Genomic DNA, 15,138 nt, shown 5'->3' with positions numbered 1-15,138 from the left:
TACAAGTACTGACCATATTAGCTTTTCATGGAATTTAAGAGTAATGGGACAGCATCTGACCCCAAGATAAAGGATTTGTTGAACAAAAGAGGAATGGAGTTTCACTTGCTCCTTCTAGCGCTACAGACAGGAGACAGGCAACAGGTTTTGGGAACCCCTCAATTCTCCATGTAGGGAGAATAGGGCCAAAAGCAAGCTTCTGTTAGTTGGCTGGGCAAGAGGAGATTATCACTGTGCTAATGCAAGAGCACATGGCTTTCAACAACCTTTTAATACATTCAAATGGCTGGAGCATGTGGGTTTTGCTGGTCAGACTTCATCCTGTACATGAATGTGAGGTGCCAGTACCAGCTCCCTGCAGGTGGAATTTGACTCAACACAAGGACAGGAACCCTTTGGCCAGCCTTTGTGGCTGCTTCATAGTCTCCCATGTTGTTGGTAGGGTCAGCCTTGACATACACCACAATAAACTACGAGTTCATAGTCTCCAAGTTCATACAGCTTCAGCTTTCTTGTGAAAAAGCTGCTCCTACAGCCAGTTTGGCATTGGCTGAACTGAATGCAGGATTGGCTCAAGCATTGTTTTGCCATAGCTCCCAGGGAGGAACTGTCTTCTTTATCTTGACTGATAAAACAAACAAGAAGTAAACCTCTGAATGTAAAGTGCACCTGCTGAGATCACAGTAAATGATGTAATATCACAAAGTGCCCCTGAAGGACAGCTGTATGGCAGGGTAGAGATACAGGGAGGGCAAAACAATCAGGTGCACACAGAGAGAGAATAATCTGTGTTTCTGTGTTCTGATGTTACTTATGGTATTTCTGTTGCAAAACAATACACTTTTAATGATGCCAAATTATATAAACTATACTGTTCTTTTAATCCCACAGTGGCTGCTACTTTTATTCTGCTATTAAACAGAAACTGATTTGATTTTTATGATAGCTACCACTTGATTTAATTTCAAGCTTCAATGAATTGGCATAAAGGAAGCAAGGTAATCAGTCTTCTTTTTATATATGCAGACCATCTCACATCTAGTCATTTTACAGTCTATTTCCTATGTGCAAGCAAGAAATCAAAATATTCAAGATTCTTCACTCAGGGCACGAGGGTGTTTTGAACATAGCAATGTTTATACATAAAACTACATGTCCTGAAGCAAAGGTTCCAGCTGATACAGCTGGGTGCAGGTGCCAGTCCATCCCTGCTCTACAGCAGACATCACTGGCACAGCTTCAGCCCCGTCACTGTACCGGCACAGTCCCCAGAGAGCCCGAGCACACCTCCGGCCGGCTCTGGGTAACAGAGGCAGCGACAGCCGTGTCAGCCCGGAGGGACACCGTCAGACCCCAAAGCCCGCCCCCGCGCTAGAGAGCTGAGGGCAGGCCTGTGAGGTCCCCATGACCCTGCACTGTAACCCAGAGCAGCGCCTCTACCTTTGTATTCAGTATTGTCAGTTTGGGCCACCTCTCTCCCTTTGTATTTCCTGTAAGCATGGAAAATACCACAGTTCTTGACTTTGTGGAACTGAAAACTTCTAGATCAAATTTCTTTGGACGTATACCTCCTCTCAGCTTCCTCTTCAAAATTCAGCAGCTCCAGTAGAGACCGCAAAGGACCAAGTCAAGCGACCGGTGCTCCACTCCTGCAGAGGCCCGCAGTGCCCTCGCAAAGCCGCGGCAGGTGGCCCTGTGCCACCCCCCAGAGCCCCGGAGCAGGTGGGGACAGCCGCCCGCCCGAGGCGGTTCCCGGCGCGCGCTCTATCCGCGAGACATCGAATCGAACTCCCGCGCGGCGATTGGCGGCGCGCGGGCGCCGCCGCCCCGCCCCTCACATGACCGATGGCGAGGTTGCGCTCGCGGCAGCTCGCCTCGCCCGCTTGCTGCCCGCCGTCTTTCGGGGCCGCCGCGAGCATGGGGCCGCGCTGCTCTGCCCCCTGCCTCCTCTTCCTGCTGCTCCTTGGCGCCTCCGGTGAGTGAAGCGGTGTCTGTGCCAGGGCCTGCGGGCGGCTGGTGCCGAGGGGGTGGGGGGAAGCAGGCAGGTCTGTTCTCCCTGCCCCCCCCCTTCCCCCCCCTCCCCACGTGATGCGGCGTTGGGCAACGGGCGGTCGCGCGCAGGGGTGCTGCAGGGCCGCCCAGCACCTCCAGGCCCGGGGCCGCCTCAGCCCGGTGGCGGCTTGCCTGCGGCGGAGGCGGTGCTGTGCTGCAAGCCGCCGCGCTGTCACCCGCAGATGGGGAGCGGGGCCCGGGTGCGTCGCGCTGGCCCTGTTGGTGCTGCCGGGGTAGAGGGGTGGTGGTGTCCGGCCGGGCGCCCTCTCCAGGCCGGGGCAGAAGCCAGGCGGCTGACGAGGGTGTGTCGCCGCTGGTCAGGGCTGCCCGCCGGCTGCTGGCTCACCTGAGCGAGGCTCCCGGGCAGTGGGTTACTTGTGCGTCTGGGGCCTTTCAGTCCTGCTCACCTTGTGGGGTCAGCGGTCACAGCAATGTAAATCCAGGCTGGCCTCGCGGGAAAGTCTATGTTGAAAGTCACTGGGTTAAGCAGTCGAACTATAAAAAGGTCTATAAATACCTAGAGGGAATGCAGCATGCATGTCTTCTGAGCCAGAAGACTCGGCTGTGTGTTAAGTGCTATGCTCATGCAATTCAGCTTACTCAGTTTTTCACCAGAGAGCAAATGTCCATTTAAATCTAGGGGGTAAATTTATATTAGATAGCTGTGAGAAAGTTGTCACTGTAAGGGTGGTGAGACACTGGAACAGGTTGCGCAGACAAGTTGTGGAAATGTTCAGGGCCAGGTCAGATGGGGCTTTGAGCATTCTGATCTAGTGGAAAGTGTCCCTGCCCTTGGCAGTGGAGTTGGAACTAGATGATTGTCAACATGCCTTCCAACCCAAGCCATTCTACGATGACTATTTTTTGTCAGGTAAATGCACTATAAAGCATTCTCTCAATTTTCATCTAGCTTCAATAACCTCATTGTGCTTCCTAGTTCCAGTGCTTTTTAGAAATCTAGCTATGCTTTCAGTGTCTGGCAAATCAAATCCAATCCTGAAATAATTTACTGCTTTGTAATGAGCTGTCTTCTTAAGTGGTTCTAGAAAATTAAATAAAAGCGATGCCTTAACGACTAATAATCATATCTTGTAGGTTTTTTCCAGTCATATGCCGTGGAAGTAGATGTAAAGGATGCCTCTAATGTTACGTGCCTGTATGCAAAATGGATGATGAGTTTCTTGATAAATTATGAAACAAACAGCAGCGATTATGTGAGTATTTGGAGATAGCATTTGTTGAGAACTGTGTTTTGTCCTGGATAAAAGTTTAAGTATATTCTTACCTCAAGTTTACTCTGTGTGTTTGTTCTTACTAGCTCAGTTGTTATTATTTCTAAATCCTAATTTTAAAACTAAGTTCCTCAATTAATAATACAAATAGCTGCCTATTGCACAAATAGTGGCCTGTTGCACTTAAGTGGCATACTGGTCAGCCTTTTGTGTGTCAGTGTAGTAATGTTCTTAGCCCAAATAGTAAATGGTCGGCACGGTCAAGATTTACAGCTTTGCAGCCGAGTTAGATTTCTGCTGTTGTACTTGAGTCCTTTAAAAGTCAGACATGAAGGAGCCTTTTTCATAATTTTGTAGAATAACCTGAAATAATCTCATTATCATCCTACAAGGTTCCAACTAACTCCAACAGCATTATGACAGTGTCACGGGGGAGAGCTGCCATTTGTGGAACTATTTAAGATTACCTTTTTCTTGTAGAAAAACACAACTTTGAATCTGTCTCCTAACGTGACACACAATGGAAGCATCTGTGGCAATGACACACAAGCTGCACTTGTGGCGGTACAGTTTGGAGAAGGACACTCTTGGAGCATTAACTTTACAAAAACCAACGAAACTTACCAGGGGGACTCCATCACGTTTACCTACAACACGAATGACACCGCTGTATTTCCTGACGCTAGAAGAAAAGGTAATGTTCAACGCAGAGCCCTACTTACAAAACAGTCCTGGCCACTGGTGTTGGATCTCGTGTGCCTGACCTTGGTTGGCTTTTTCAAAGTTAGGACTGTGCCATATGCTGCCTAACCGGTCATCGTGCCTGTCTGCCAGATAAGAGTACAGACTAGTTAGCTTCACTGAATTTGTAATTCCTTTAAGTGGAACAGAAGGGGAAGGTTAACTGTTTGAACAGCTGTGCTCAGAGAGGGGCTGCTAATAAGACAACAGGCATATGGAAGATTAATTTTAGTGACCTTCCACCAAGCAAAACAATACAGTGTTAGGCTTTCCATGTACTCATACCTACTAATAATAGATGTGTTGGAGTTTTTTTTCCCTTTAAATAAAAGCTTAAGTAAAAGGATTCACCTTTTTAATGGCTTCTCTGGTTCTAGTACCTTGATTTTACTTTAACACTTAAGTCAGGACACACAAGTGAAACATTCAAAAGAAACTAGGGTTAAACTTAATTACCTCTTAGGCTTCATCTTATGGAATTAATAGAAAACATAAGTACCTATAAATGTTTTTGTAGTTCATAAGGAGTTGAAATATTTGTGCTTGTTTGTAGGACCAGTTACCATTGTTGTAAAGGATGCTATGCGACCAGTTCAACTGAATAACGTCTTTGTGTGTCATAATGCTGACTTTCTTGAAGCAGAAAATGTAACACAGATTTTCTGGAATGTTACTGTGCAGGCTTTTGTTCAGAATGGCACAATCAGTAAAAAAGGTAAGCATTTCAGTTTGTGAATGAGCTTTTTTGTGTTACACCTCACTGCCAGAGTAAAGGCCCATAATGAAGAACCCGCCGGTTCTAAGATGGGCTATGCTGAAAAATGTTCATGTAAATATCCTTTATTATGTCCTTCCTTGTTGCTGGAAAAATAGATTAGTAGAATTGATTTAGTAGTATATAGCAAAGTAGATTTTTCCATGCCAAAGCAGTCATCTAGTAGTATATTCCAGTAATTGGAATATTAGAAATAAGTGCTTCAGAAATGCTGTTGTTAATTAGATCATTTCAGCTTCATAGTTTTTCACTGACTGCCTTCTGTTTTCAGGGGTAGCCTCTGCTTTTTAATTTAAATAGTCCAGAGCTTGTTGTCTGGTCTCAAAACTACTCAAAAGATGACTATGTTATCTTGCTACACAAGCTCAGCAGGGCTGCTTAATGTTGTCTACAGCAAATCCACACCATGCTTTTATAACCACTTGTGCCAGTTTTGGCTGGGACAGAGTTAACTGGGGTTAAACCATGACACCACTTAGTGATCTTTGTCCTTGTGTTTCACTTCTGTGTGTTGGAGGCAAGTACTGCATATGCTACGTGGATTTAAGACTGGGCATTTGATTTGGGGCAGAATTTGAGAACAAGTAGCAGCTGTAAATAGTTTGGAACACTGTGCCATTGAGCTGGTTTGAGACTTCTGACCGGGTGATTACCGGACTCCAAATCAGCCCATGTTTCAACAGATATTGAGCTGACCTCTGAGTCATTAGGCTTTAATAAAGCTTCGGAACTGAAATGGCGGTCAACGTTTCTTTTCAGAGTCTAGATGTGCTGCGGATATGCCTACTTCTGCACCTACTATTCTGCCTACTACTGCTTCTACCACCACTTTATCACCTGGTCCAACCACCACTCCCAAGCCTGTGGAGAATCCAGAGACCGGAAACTACTCTCTTAAAAGTGGAAATAAAACTTGTCTTCTGGCTACTGTGGGGCTGCAGCTGAATGTTTCCCAGGACAAGGTGGTTCTATTTTAGAAGAGTAGAAATGTTGTAGTTACTTAGTATGTAAAGTGAGTGCAGGGTTATTTGCTGGCTCTCTAGAACTGTTTCTAAATATTATATGTAGCACCTCTCTGACATCAGAATAGTTTTGTGACATAATACGTAGCTTCAGAACTTTACATGGATTCAACATAACTCATTACAGAGTGTAGTATCTCTAAAAGCCTGGAACTTTCGTAGCTAAGGCTGTTGGTCCCTGCAGATCCTGTCTTTCCCCATAGAGGGAGCCAAAGCTAACTTTGTATTAGATCAACAAAATAAGACTTCACTGGGCAGTATGTTTGCTTCAGTATAACTAGCAGTATAACTCGGGTAGCCTTGGTGTAATAGTAGCCAGGCTTAGTCTTTCTGCTGCCAATTTTATAACAAGCTCTTCTAGCCTGAGACTGCTACTGATTCGGATTCCTAATGGCAGCTGAATGTCTTTAATGTGGCATGTCTGTATTTCAGCCTCTTCTGATCAACATCAATCCAAAAACAACTGTTGCAGATGGTACATGTGGTAACACAACAGCTACTCTGAAACTGAATGATGGAAATAGCACATTGATTGGTTTCACATTTGTAGTTGTAAGTAACTTACTTTATACTAAGTTTTCACTTTAACAGCATTGAATGATGATCAGCCATAGTACTTTCACTTTCTGGTGGTAGGCTGTTCCCATGTGGAAAGTTGAACTGGCCAGCTGGGCTGCCTCAGGGCAAATGGAGAACTGGGTTAAAGTTGTAGAAAATATGACTGTGGTAAATGCCTTAGCCTTTGTAGAGTGTGTGTTCTTGATAGTAAAAGTGCAGAATTGCACATTGACAGTTGATTGCTTCTTAAACAGAAAAATGCAAGTGGAGGTGGACAAAAATTTTACCTGAAAGAAGTGAATGTTACACTGCTCAACCATCTGAATGGTTCTGGTAAGTAATAATATCTGCCTTAAGGCTTTTATTCAATGCCTGTATTCAGTACTTCTGACTATTTTTCAGTGCTGTTCATGCTCACTGTTACTTCCTGCTTTAAGTTGGTAGGAACAAAAGTAATAAGCAGAAATGGCTGTAAGAGTCACTGAAAACAATAGTGTGGAATTGTGTTGGTTTGGGGTTTTTTTTATTCCCTGAAGCTTCTGGTAATGAGGTCTCTGTGATAAACACATAAATAAAGAGGCCTTCTTTGTAAGTGTTTTCAGTAGCATTTTTTTGAAGTGTGAAATACAATTGAACCAACTCTGGAGCTTTTTGGTTTTCCTAAGACCATTGTTGTCTTGGATTGAAGATGTTACTTAACTCTTGCTGGGAAAAGAGACCACACCTTCAAAAACTGAAGTACTCTTCCTTCCAAATCAAGAGTATAGGATTGTTTTTAAAGTTTTGCCACAGCTATTGAGGTTAAAAGGGCACTAAAACTAAACTGCTTGCAACTCTGCAGTGTTGGTTTGAGTGTAGGTACAAGGAAAGCTCTGTGTGGCATGTGTGTGGCGAATAGGTTACTGCTAAGTACAGTAATAACTTCTTTTGGTTAAGCAGATCAATCACACTTTGGACTAATTTGTTTTTCAGAGTTGTCACTGTAGAAAAGTTAGCCCTTGTAGATTCAACTCCTTAGCCTTATGATTGTATTAACAATACTCTTGTTTTTCCCCCTCTTTGTTTAGTCATTTCACATGCAGATAACAACAATTTCAGCAATTGGGATGCTTTCCTTGGCAGTTCGTACATGTGCCGGAAAGAGCAAACTCTTGAGATTAATGAAGAATTTCAAATAAATACTTTCAATCTCTGGGTTCAGCCATTCCTTGTAAAAGAGAATAAGTTCTCTGCAGGTAAGAGTTCTTTTTTTGTTTATTCTTCTAATGCTTGAAAAATTCTTACGTGCTAAAAAGCACCAGTGTAGGGAACAAGCACTTCATTTTTAATTTACATGTGAAATGAAGTTCCCAGACTGACATTGAAGTTCAAGTGGAGTTTTGTTCTCACTTAGAAAATGTCTGTTGGATACATTGTTTTTCCTTCTTTAAACTTGAATTAGCTAGAGCCACTGAAGAGGTACTTGAGCGTTGCCTTGCAGAATAGGTTAGAAGTTGATACCATCTTGATATACAGCATTTTATAGCTTGAATGTATAAGAAAATGGGACAAAACTGAAGCAGAAGTGGACTTCGGTAATACCATCAGGTGTTTCATTTCTTTTTTGCCTATCAGCCTAAAGAATAGGAGTGTTGAGGGGGAAATGAACTAACATAACTTCTTTATGAAATGGTCTTGAATACCCAGAAGTAAGGAAAGTTTACAAAATGTTTGTTTGCTGCATTATCCTGGTCTTGTCCGGGGAAAACTGAAACAGCTTAAATGACCTTTCTCTTAATCTTTAGTGCAAGCTGGTTGGTGTACTTCATGGTAATATTTGCAGCATGGTCTTACCAAGAAAATCTGTTTACAAATAGATTGAGTGCAGATTTTTGAACTTTCTTTTAGGCAGCAGTATGTTAACTCCCCAGATGTATACAGAGTAATCAGGATTTATCATAATAGGCTCTAAACAGTTGTCTCATTTCACTCCATAGTTCAAGTTACAGCTACCTTCCTTCTTGTTAAGAGTTACTGCATATCTGTAACATGTCTCCAGTCTGGATAGGTTCTTGATACCAAATCTAGGTCACTTTATTCTTAATGAGTAAGAACACTAGACTTGCTTTAAGCATGAAATAGATAAGCTTTGTTCTGTCTTAAAAGAAAGACTGGCTTCTCCCTTGTCTAGTACAGATCTTGTGCACTGACAGTCTTGTACACCCTTAGGTTACTGTAGTTAATCAAATGTTCCAAGTGATTGTAATGCTTAGTGTGTGCTAGATGTACCAATGAGACCTCTGCAGTTCTCTGTCTCTAGTTGAAATATGTAACAATACCTGATTTTTGAGCACCATATTAAGGAAAACAGATTTTAATACCACACTTGGCAAGTATTCTGTCTTTATTTATTCCTTGTTGCAACCTTTTTTTCATCTACAGCCCTGGAGTGTTCGGTGGATGATGACAGCATTCTAATCCCAATTATAGTTGGTGCTGCACTTGCTGGCTTGATTGCCATCATAGTGGTTGCTTACATAATTGGCAGAAGAAAAAGTTATGCTGGATATCAAACGTTGTGAATCTAGATGTGATTCCTGTTCTGATTTCACTCTAAAAGCAAGTGCAAGTTCTGAAGTCCAAAAAAGACCTAAAACTTAGGAGTAATTACTAGCCACAGCTAATTGAAGCTGAGAAACAGAGAATGTTTATCTCAGATGAAGCAGAACTACGGTTTTAGTTTTCCTGCTGTAAGAAGACGACGTGGGTTTCATACCTTTTCTGAAGATGTCAGATCTTGGATGAATTGCTAGGCTAAGGATTTCATCTTGCAAAAACTCTAAAGTATTTAGGATTTACATTCTGCTTTTTACAAATTGCAGCCTGAAACAAGAACACATTCTAAACTGATGTGCATTGGGCAACTCCCACAATAGCATAGAATTTGTACGTGCTTCTCTCCTCTGCGTTCCTTAGTTGTTGTCATAACTGTGGGTTAAGCTGGCAGCATTAGTCACTACGTTGACTCATATTTAACAAGGATTGTACAATGCCCAGTAACAACTTTGTTTTTCATAGAATTAACTTTAGGCTGGTGATTAAGTGATCTTTTGAAGTGGCAGCAGTAACTTAGCTTTGGCAGCATTTGAGTAGTTTACTCCTGCCTTGATGTGGTTGCAGGAATCATTCCTATATCCTGGCCGTACAAAGAAGGTGGATAACCTGTACTTGCCAAATGGTGGATATGTAGGAAGACTACAGTGCAGTTTCACACATGCAAAAAGAAAAAATAATAAATTACTGTTAGGCATTGAATTCTTCATCACTTGTTATACTTTGGCAATCATCTGAAATACTCAGCTGAGGCAGAGTTCTGCTAAATTGATGCAAGCTTTTTTTCTGACATCAGTTTAAAGGGAATAACCTTTCTGAATATTCCAGAATCTTAAAGTGCACTTAACTTTATATCCATCTCTGCACAGAACTGGTCTGTCTTGTTACTTTGAATGGCCATTGTTTAAAGATGCTTCCATTTAATGAGCCAGTATCTATTGTTGCAGCTTGAGCTGTCTTTAAATCTTCATCTTGAATAGGTCTCTGCCAACCAAAATTCACATTAGAACCGCCTGCCATTGGCATTCTGAATGTTTAATGTACTTTGTGTTTGATTGCTGTGTAGCATTTATTAGTCTTAAGAATGCAAAAGCCAAACAAGCCCGAGATGGACCCACACCACCTATCTTTCCTTGCTGTATGGAAAGGATAATTAGCTTAAAAAACTACAGTGCAACTGGACTGTTCCTGAACTGCAGCTCTGTAGATACTAACCCTTGCTGCACAACTTTCTCTGACTTCCTTGTGCTGTAATACATATTTCTTACTGCATGGGGGGAAAAAAAAAAGTCTTTTAGACTTTTAGGTTAGTGTGGCTTTTTGCATATGGCATAACATGAGCTGCCTAAGGTAGTTATTTAATGAATATAACATTGTCTCCCCCTTTAGAATAAGTTTAACCTGTGTCAAAGCTGGTTTAGTGTTTTATTAGTGTTTTCTAGGGTTGTAGAGATCTGTGGCATGTTTGTATACAAATCAGAAAATACACTTCTTTCAGTAATTTTTTTTTAATTTTTTTTTTTAATCTTGACATTAGCCAAGGAAGCAAGTATGGGTGGGTAATGCTTACTACAGATTGTAGTGTACAGCTTGAATTTTGCATCAATTCCTGAAATTTTATTTTAATGGCAGTGGGGAACCACTAGACGTTTAATGCTGAAACAGGCTTCAGGACTTTCCATTTTTATTAATAAATTGCTCTAATGACTTTCATATTAATAGATCCTCAAATGCACAAGTTCATAAAGATTCTTAGCATTTTCTTGACCGATGTTTAGTGGCACCAGTTACAAGTGCAGTTCTGTTCGGGAGTAGTTGCCATGCTGTATCCGTCTGACCATGCTGATTTTCGAGCTATGCACGGTTTCCAAGTGAATGTGGAGAAGATCAGTACAAACTGTTCCCAAAACAGAACAATACTGGAAATACTTTTGGAAAAACCTGCAACTTAATCTTCATTTGCAGCCATGTTGGCCCAGATGGAAGTACTTCTAGACTGGTGTGCAGGTAACTGGTTCAAAAAACATCCACGTTTCACCTGACTGCCTATTCTTACAAAACCACTAATTTTCCTGTATGTATTGCTCCATAGGGAACTGTCAACCTGTTCAATGTGCTTTAAATAATAAAGATTGTTCTATTTCTTAAGGAAGCTTGTTCACATTTTTTAACTGATTTGAAAACAGACATCTTGTACCTTTTTTTTTTTGTAAGAAAATAAACTAAATGACTAAGGTCAACTTCCATCAGTCTATATCTGAGAGTCTCTTATATAGCAGGTAGAAGTGTTCCTCGAAGAGGCTTCTGTCTATGTCTTAATGCTTTGTTTTGCAGCACATTCTGAAGTGTTCTTGGGTACAGTCTGCCAGCAAAGGTTGCTGGGGAGCTAACAGAGATGCTTTAGATCTGGTTCATTGGTAGCAATTTTCTTCTAAGCCTTTTTTGCCAGTCATAGCCAAATCCAGACGTGTTTTATGGTTGATTTTGCAAGCCATCTTAAATTGATGTACAGCTGTGAACAGTTCAGTTTCTTCTTGCAGTCTTCCTGGAAAACTAAATCAGTCTCTGCATTCAGCAAAAGTGGACTATCATTAGAGAGCCTTCTGGGAATAGGGTAGTAGCTTCATCCTCTATGGGAGATGCTGTGTTGATCCTGTCTGGGCTTTTCTAAAAAAATTCTTCACCACAGTGTTCTCTGATGTGTAGCATACACCAATAAACCCACACAGTTCTAGGCTGTCAGTTGCATCTCCTGATTTGAACTAGAAGGGAAGATAGATTTTTATACTGGGACTAAAAATGTCAGGGGTCAAAATTTCTGGTGATCTTTGAATGGAGATGCATTCAACCCAGTATGTCAGAAAAGCTGTTCCTTTTGGCCTGAACACGGAGTCTGCTTGTTGTGGTGTACAGTGACCCGATTCTGCATTTGAAGACGCTTCTCTGAAGCTTCTAACCATTGTACAAGGACAATACCTGGATAGATCTGTGCCAGCACCAGTCACAAACTGGACAGAGGTAAAGGATGGAATGCTCCTGGTATGAAACGTCAAGTGCTTTTTACCCTGGGAATTCCATGTAACAGTGCTATAGTGTGGTGTGTACAGCAGCAATCTCCTTCCTTGAACAAAGAGAGGAAGGGAATTTCTGTTGCCTGCTGGGCACCTTTCATCCTTGGCAAATCCACTGATGTTTAGTATTAATGCCCCTTACCCAGCACGTAGTTCAGTTGCGTACGTTGATCTTTGGTGAACAGATACCTAAATATCAAATGCTGCTGCTCTCAGATAGTTTCTGGGCAGTCAGAATATTTTGAAATAGCTCACTTCCTCTGTGTAAGGTATGTAGTTCCTCTTTATTTTCCTTATAACTGTAGCTCTACTTAGCAGTGGGTGCCTTCAAATTGTCTGAATTTAATGTATTCAACAGCTGAACCTCTGCATGTTGTTTTCTTTCCTTTTAGCCAAAGGCTTTGTATAGCCTTTTGTGAAGGGGCAGTGGCAAGTGTGTACTGGACTATGGTGAGCTAAATCAAAACAGTAAATTTCCCCTAAGTAAGGCTGATTCAGTTGGAGGCTCAAGTGGTTTGAATACTCACTTGAAACAGTAGATAGCTTTTGTTAAAACACTGAATGTGTCCTCTGCGCTTGCTCTGCTCTCCTATGATACAAGCTCAAGCAAAGAAGTTTTATAGGGAGCTCAGCTTTACTACAGGCATGTAAGCCCAGCACCCTTGCAGTGTTGAAGCAGTATACACAACTGCATATCTCACTAAACATCTTACCTTGGCACCACACAACTGGAGCTCTTCTTTCCTTACAAACAGGAGGAAGGCTGAGCCCTGCCTCCATCTCTAAGGTGTATCACTGAGTTTGGAGTCACTTCACAGAGTTGTTTGCTAATCCTTGCATGAGTGTTTGTATCAGCAAGGAGTTCATCACGTACTGCACAACCTGTTTATTAAAATCCACTGTAGCATTACAGCTGCCTCTCTTTTTTTTTTCTCCCCCCCCCCCGTTGATTTGGGTAAGATCTGCATAGCTCTGAGCTGACATTCATAACCCTTTATTTGAATTGAAAATGAAGTTACTCAACGACAGTCTTTCGGTGTTTCTGTGCTTTCAGCATATGTATCTCGGCCATCTTGTAGTTTTCCTACTTTGTTACTTGGTTTACTATCATTTCTCTTCATGTCTAGAACCTAGAGAAGTGCTGGTGACTTGAGGGTTTGGGAAATCACTTGGACAAGGCAGTAATATACCTGTCTGCCTGTCTTTGCTGCTGTATTGCTGTTAGCTGAGCAGTGATCAGATGATATATGTGCAGACTGCCATTTTCTCCTCACTTCTAATCTGGGTGGACTGCTTGGTAGAGAAAGATGAAGTTAAAACATACAAATGGAAGTAGTATATTGCCAATACAAATGACAGGTGTAGTATATGTGTGAAGAAATTAATGTTTTCATAAATTCTTTATTCAATACTGACTTCACTTTAGATGTATTACTGTATCTCATACAGTATAAGTTCTTGAAAGTGCTTGCTCCTTACTTTCTTTTGTTTCTAACATTTAATTTCCTTTACTAATTTATTCTCCCTTGCTTCTGTTTTTCCTTTTTCTGCAGCTGAAGAATGCTTTGCTGATTCTGACCTGAACTTTCTTATTCCAATCGTAGTGGGCATGGCACTTGGCTTCCTTATCATTCTTGTCTTTATATCTTACATCATTGGAAGAAGAAAAAGTCGTACTGGCTATCAATCTGTATAATCTCTTAATTCCATCTCTGTTGCCACCTTTCCTGCTCTTCTCCTTTTCCCAGATTCCCTGACATGCTCCTTATAAAAGAAGAAATAAAAATTGATTCATATTTTCTTCACTTAAAAAAACCAAACAAACAGCAAAACATGACAGGGGAACATGCCATGAGCCTGAAGATGAGTTGCAGAATCATTTGAAGCTGCTGTATGCTTTGGGAGAAAGTAGGTGTTCTGAGGACCAGGTCGATGTGTGTCCATGTGAGAAATGTGATTATTTTGAGTAAAGAAAACAAACTTTGTTGTTTAATGTTTTTATACAAGAAAATTTCTAGCTGTGTCCATCTTGGAGAGTGCTAAAGCTAAAACCACAACTAAAGGTGTGGCTGCTATGTCGAAAGGGACTGTACCTGCTGTGGGAAAACAAACACCAAATTATTTCCGGGCTTCCACTGGCAACTTGGCGTATGGCTGTTGACTTTTTCCATTAGCAGCTTGTTCTTGTGAATCCGTCTGAATTTCCTGTTCTTTCTGGATGTAAAGGTAGTACCTGATTTCACCAATAAACTAACATAATACAAGAAGAACATCCCATTCTTCCAGTAAGTTAATCAGTATGGAGGAGTTGACTGCTAATGTATGTTAAACAGCTTTGCTTTGTCTGTCATGTCTTTATTCATTAAGATAAGGCCGAGTCCTAGGGAGCTTTCACTACTCAGAAAAGGCAACAGTCTGCTAAAGGAAATGTCCTGTGCTTTTTTGTTTGTCTGTGTTTTCTCTTTTGTTCGGAGCTCAATTGTGAAATGAGGGCGGGAGGTTGTAGTTTCACCAGCTGTAGTTTGTCTCAGCTTTGATTCTGGGCACATAAAAGAAACTACACAGCCTTTCAGCACTGGCCCGTGTGAGGCTCAAGAGTATTTTGAGAGCCCTCAAAAACTCTTAGAACACAGGTTGTTCAGTGACTCCTGCAGTTCCTTTGGATGTTTTTTACAGGTCAACAGAATCACTGAAAATCTGTGATCTAGGAATGCAACTGATGATACAAAGCCAGCCTGTTTTGATAGGATTAATCTGCATTTAACTTCCCAATTATTTCTGTCAAATAACATTGGAAGAGTGAGAGGACAAAATTTCTAGTATGAGAAACGCTGATGATAAAGCAGCAACTAATATATGGTGAAGAAAGTGACTTCCAAAGCAATTGGAGAGCATCTGACTTGTTTGTGGTGTTAGTGCCATACCCTTAGCAATTTTATGCTCTATATCTAAACTGTACCAAAATAGAAGCTAGTTGTTTGTGGTTGTGTTCTACTTTGTTCCCGTCCGGTTCATATTGGTGAGATGAAAGAAGCCTCTTGCTCTTTCAGCTTCTTTGATCCATCTTGGTAAAAAAGCCTTTTACAGCTCAAGTG

At 41.6% G+C, this 15,138-nt stretch overlaps 1 protein-coding gene across 1 annotated transcript; it reads left to right on the top strand.

Annotated features, from left to right (window-relative positions):
* The first annotated feature begins 2,088 nt into the window (after positions 1-2,088).
* Positions 2,089-14,715, top strand: LAMP2 (lysosomal associated membrane protein 2). The gene is made up of 9 exons (XM_054169802.1): positions 2,089-2,285; positions 3,137-3,266; positions 3,765-3,978; positions 4,579-4,740; positions 5,560-5,762; positions 6,255-6,374; positions 6,635-6,713; positions 7,448-7,615; positions 13,597-14,715. The coding sequence occupies exons 1-9, from the start codon at positions 2,089-2,091 to the stop codon at positions 13,737-13,739; spliced, it is 1,416 nt and encodes a 471-aa protein (XP_054025777.1). The 3' UTR covers positions 13,740-14,715.
* The last annotated feature ends 423 nt before the right edge of the window (positions 14,716-15,138 follow it).

Source organism: Dryobates pubescens, chromosome 18 (assembly GCF_014839835.1).
Source record: "Dryobates pubescens isolate bDryPub1 chromosome 18, bDryPub1.pri, whole genome shotgun sequence".
NCBI classification, from domain to species: Eukaryota; Metazoa; Chordata; class Aves; order Piciformes; family Picidae; genus Dryobates; species Dryobates pubescens.
Note: the sequence above shows the minus strand (reverse complement) of the source record. Positions and strands in the feature narration are given on the sequence as shown.

Coding starts and splice junctions, on each gene's coding strand:
- LAMP2 (XM_054169802.1), top strand. CDS start 2,089: ATGCGGCGTTGGGCAACGGGCGGTCGCGCGCAGGGGTGCTGCAGGGCC. Junction 6,714..7,447: donor CAACCATCTGAATGGTTCTG/GTAAGTAATAAT, acceptor CTCTTTGTTTAG/TCATTTCACATGCAGATAAC. Junction 7,616..13,596: donor AGAGAATAAGTTCTCTGCAG/GTAAGAGTTCTT, acceptor CTTTTTCTGCAG/CTGAAGAATGCTTTGCTGAT.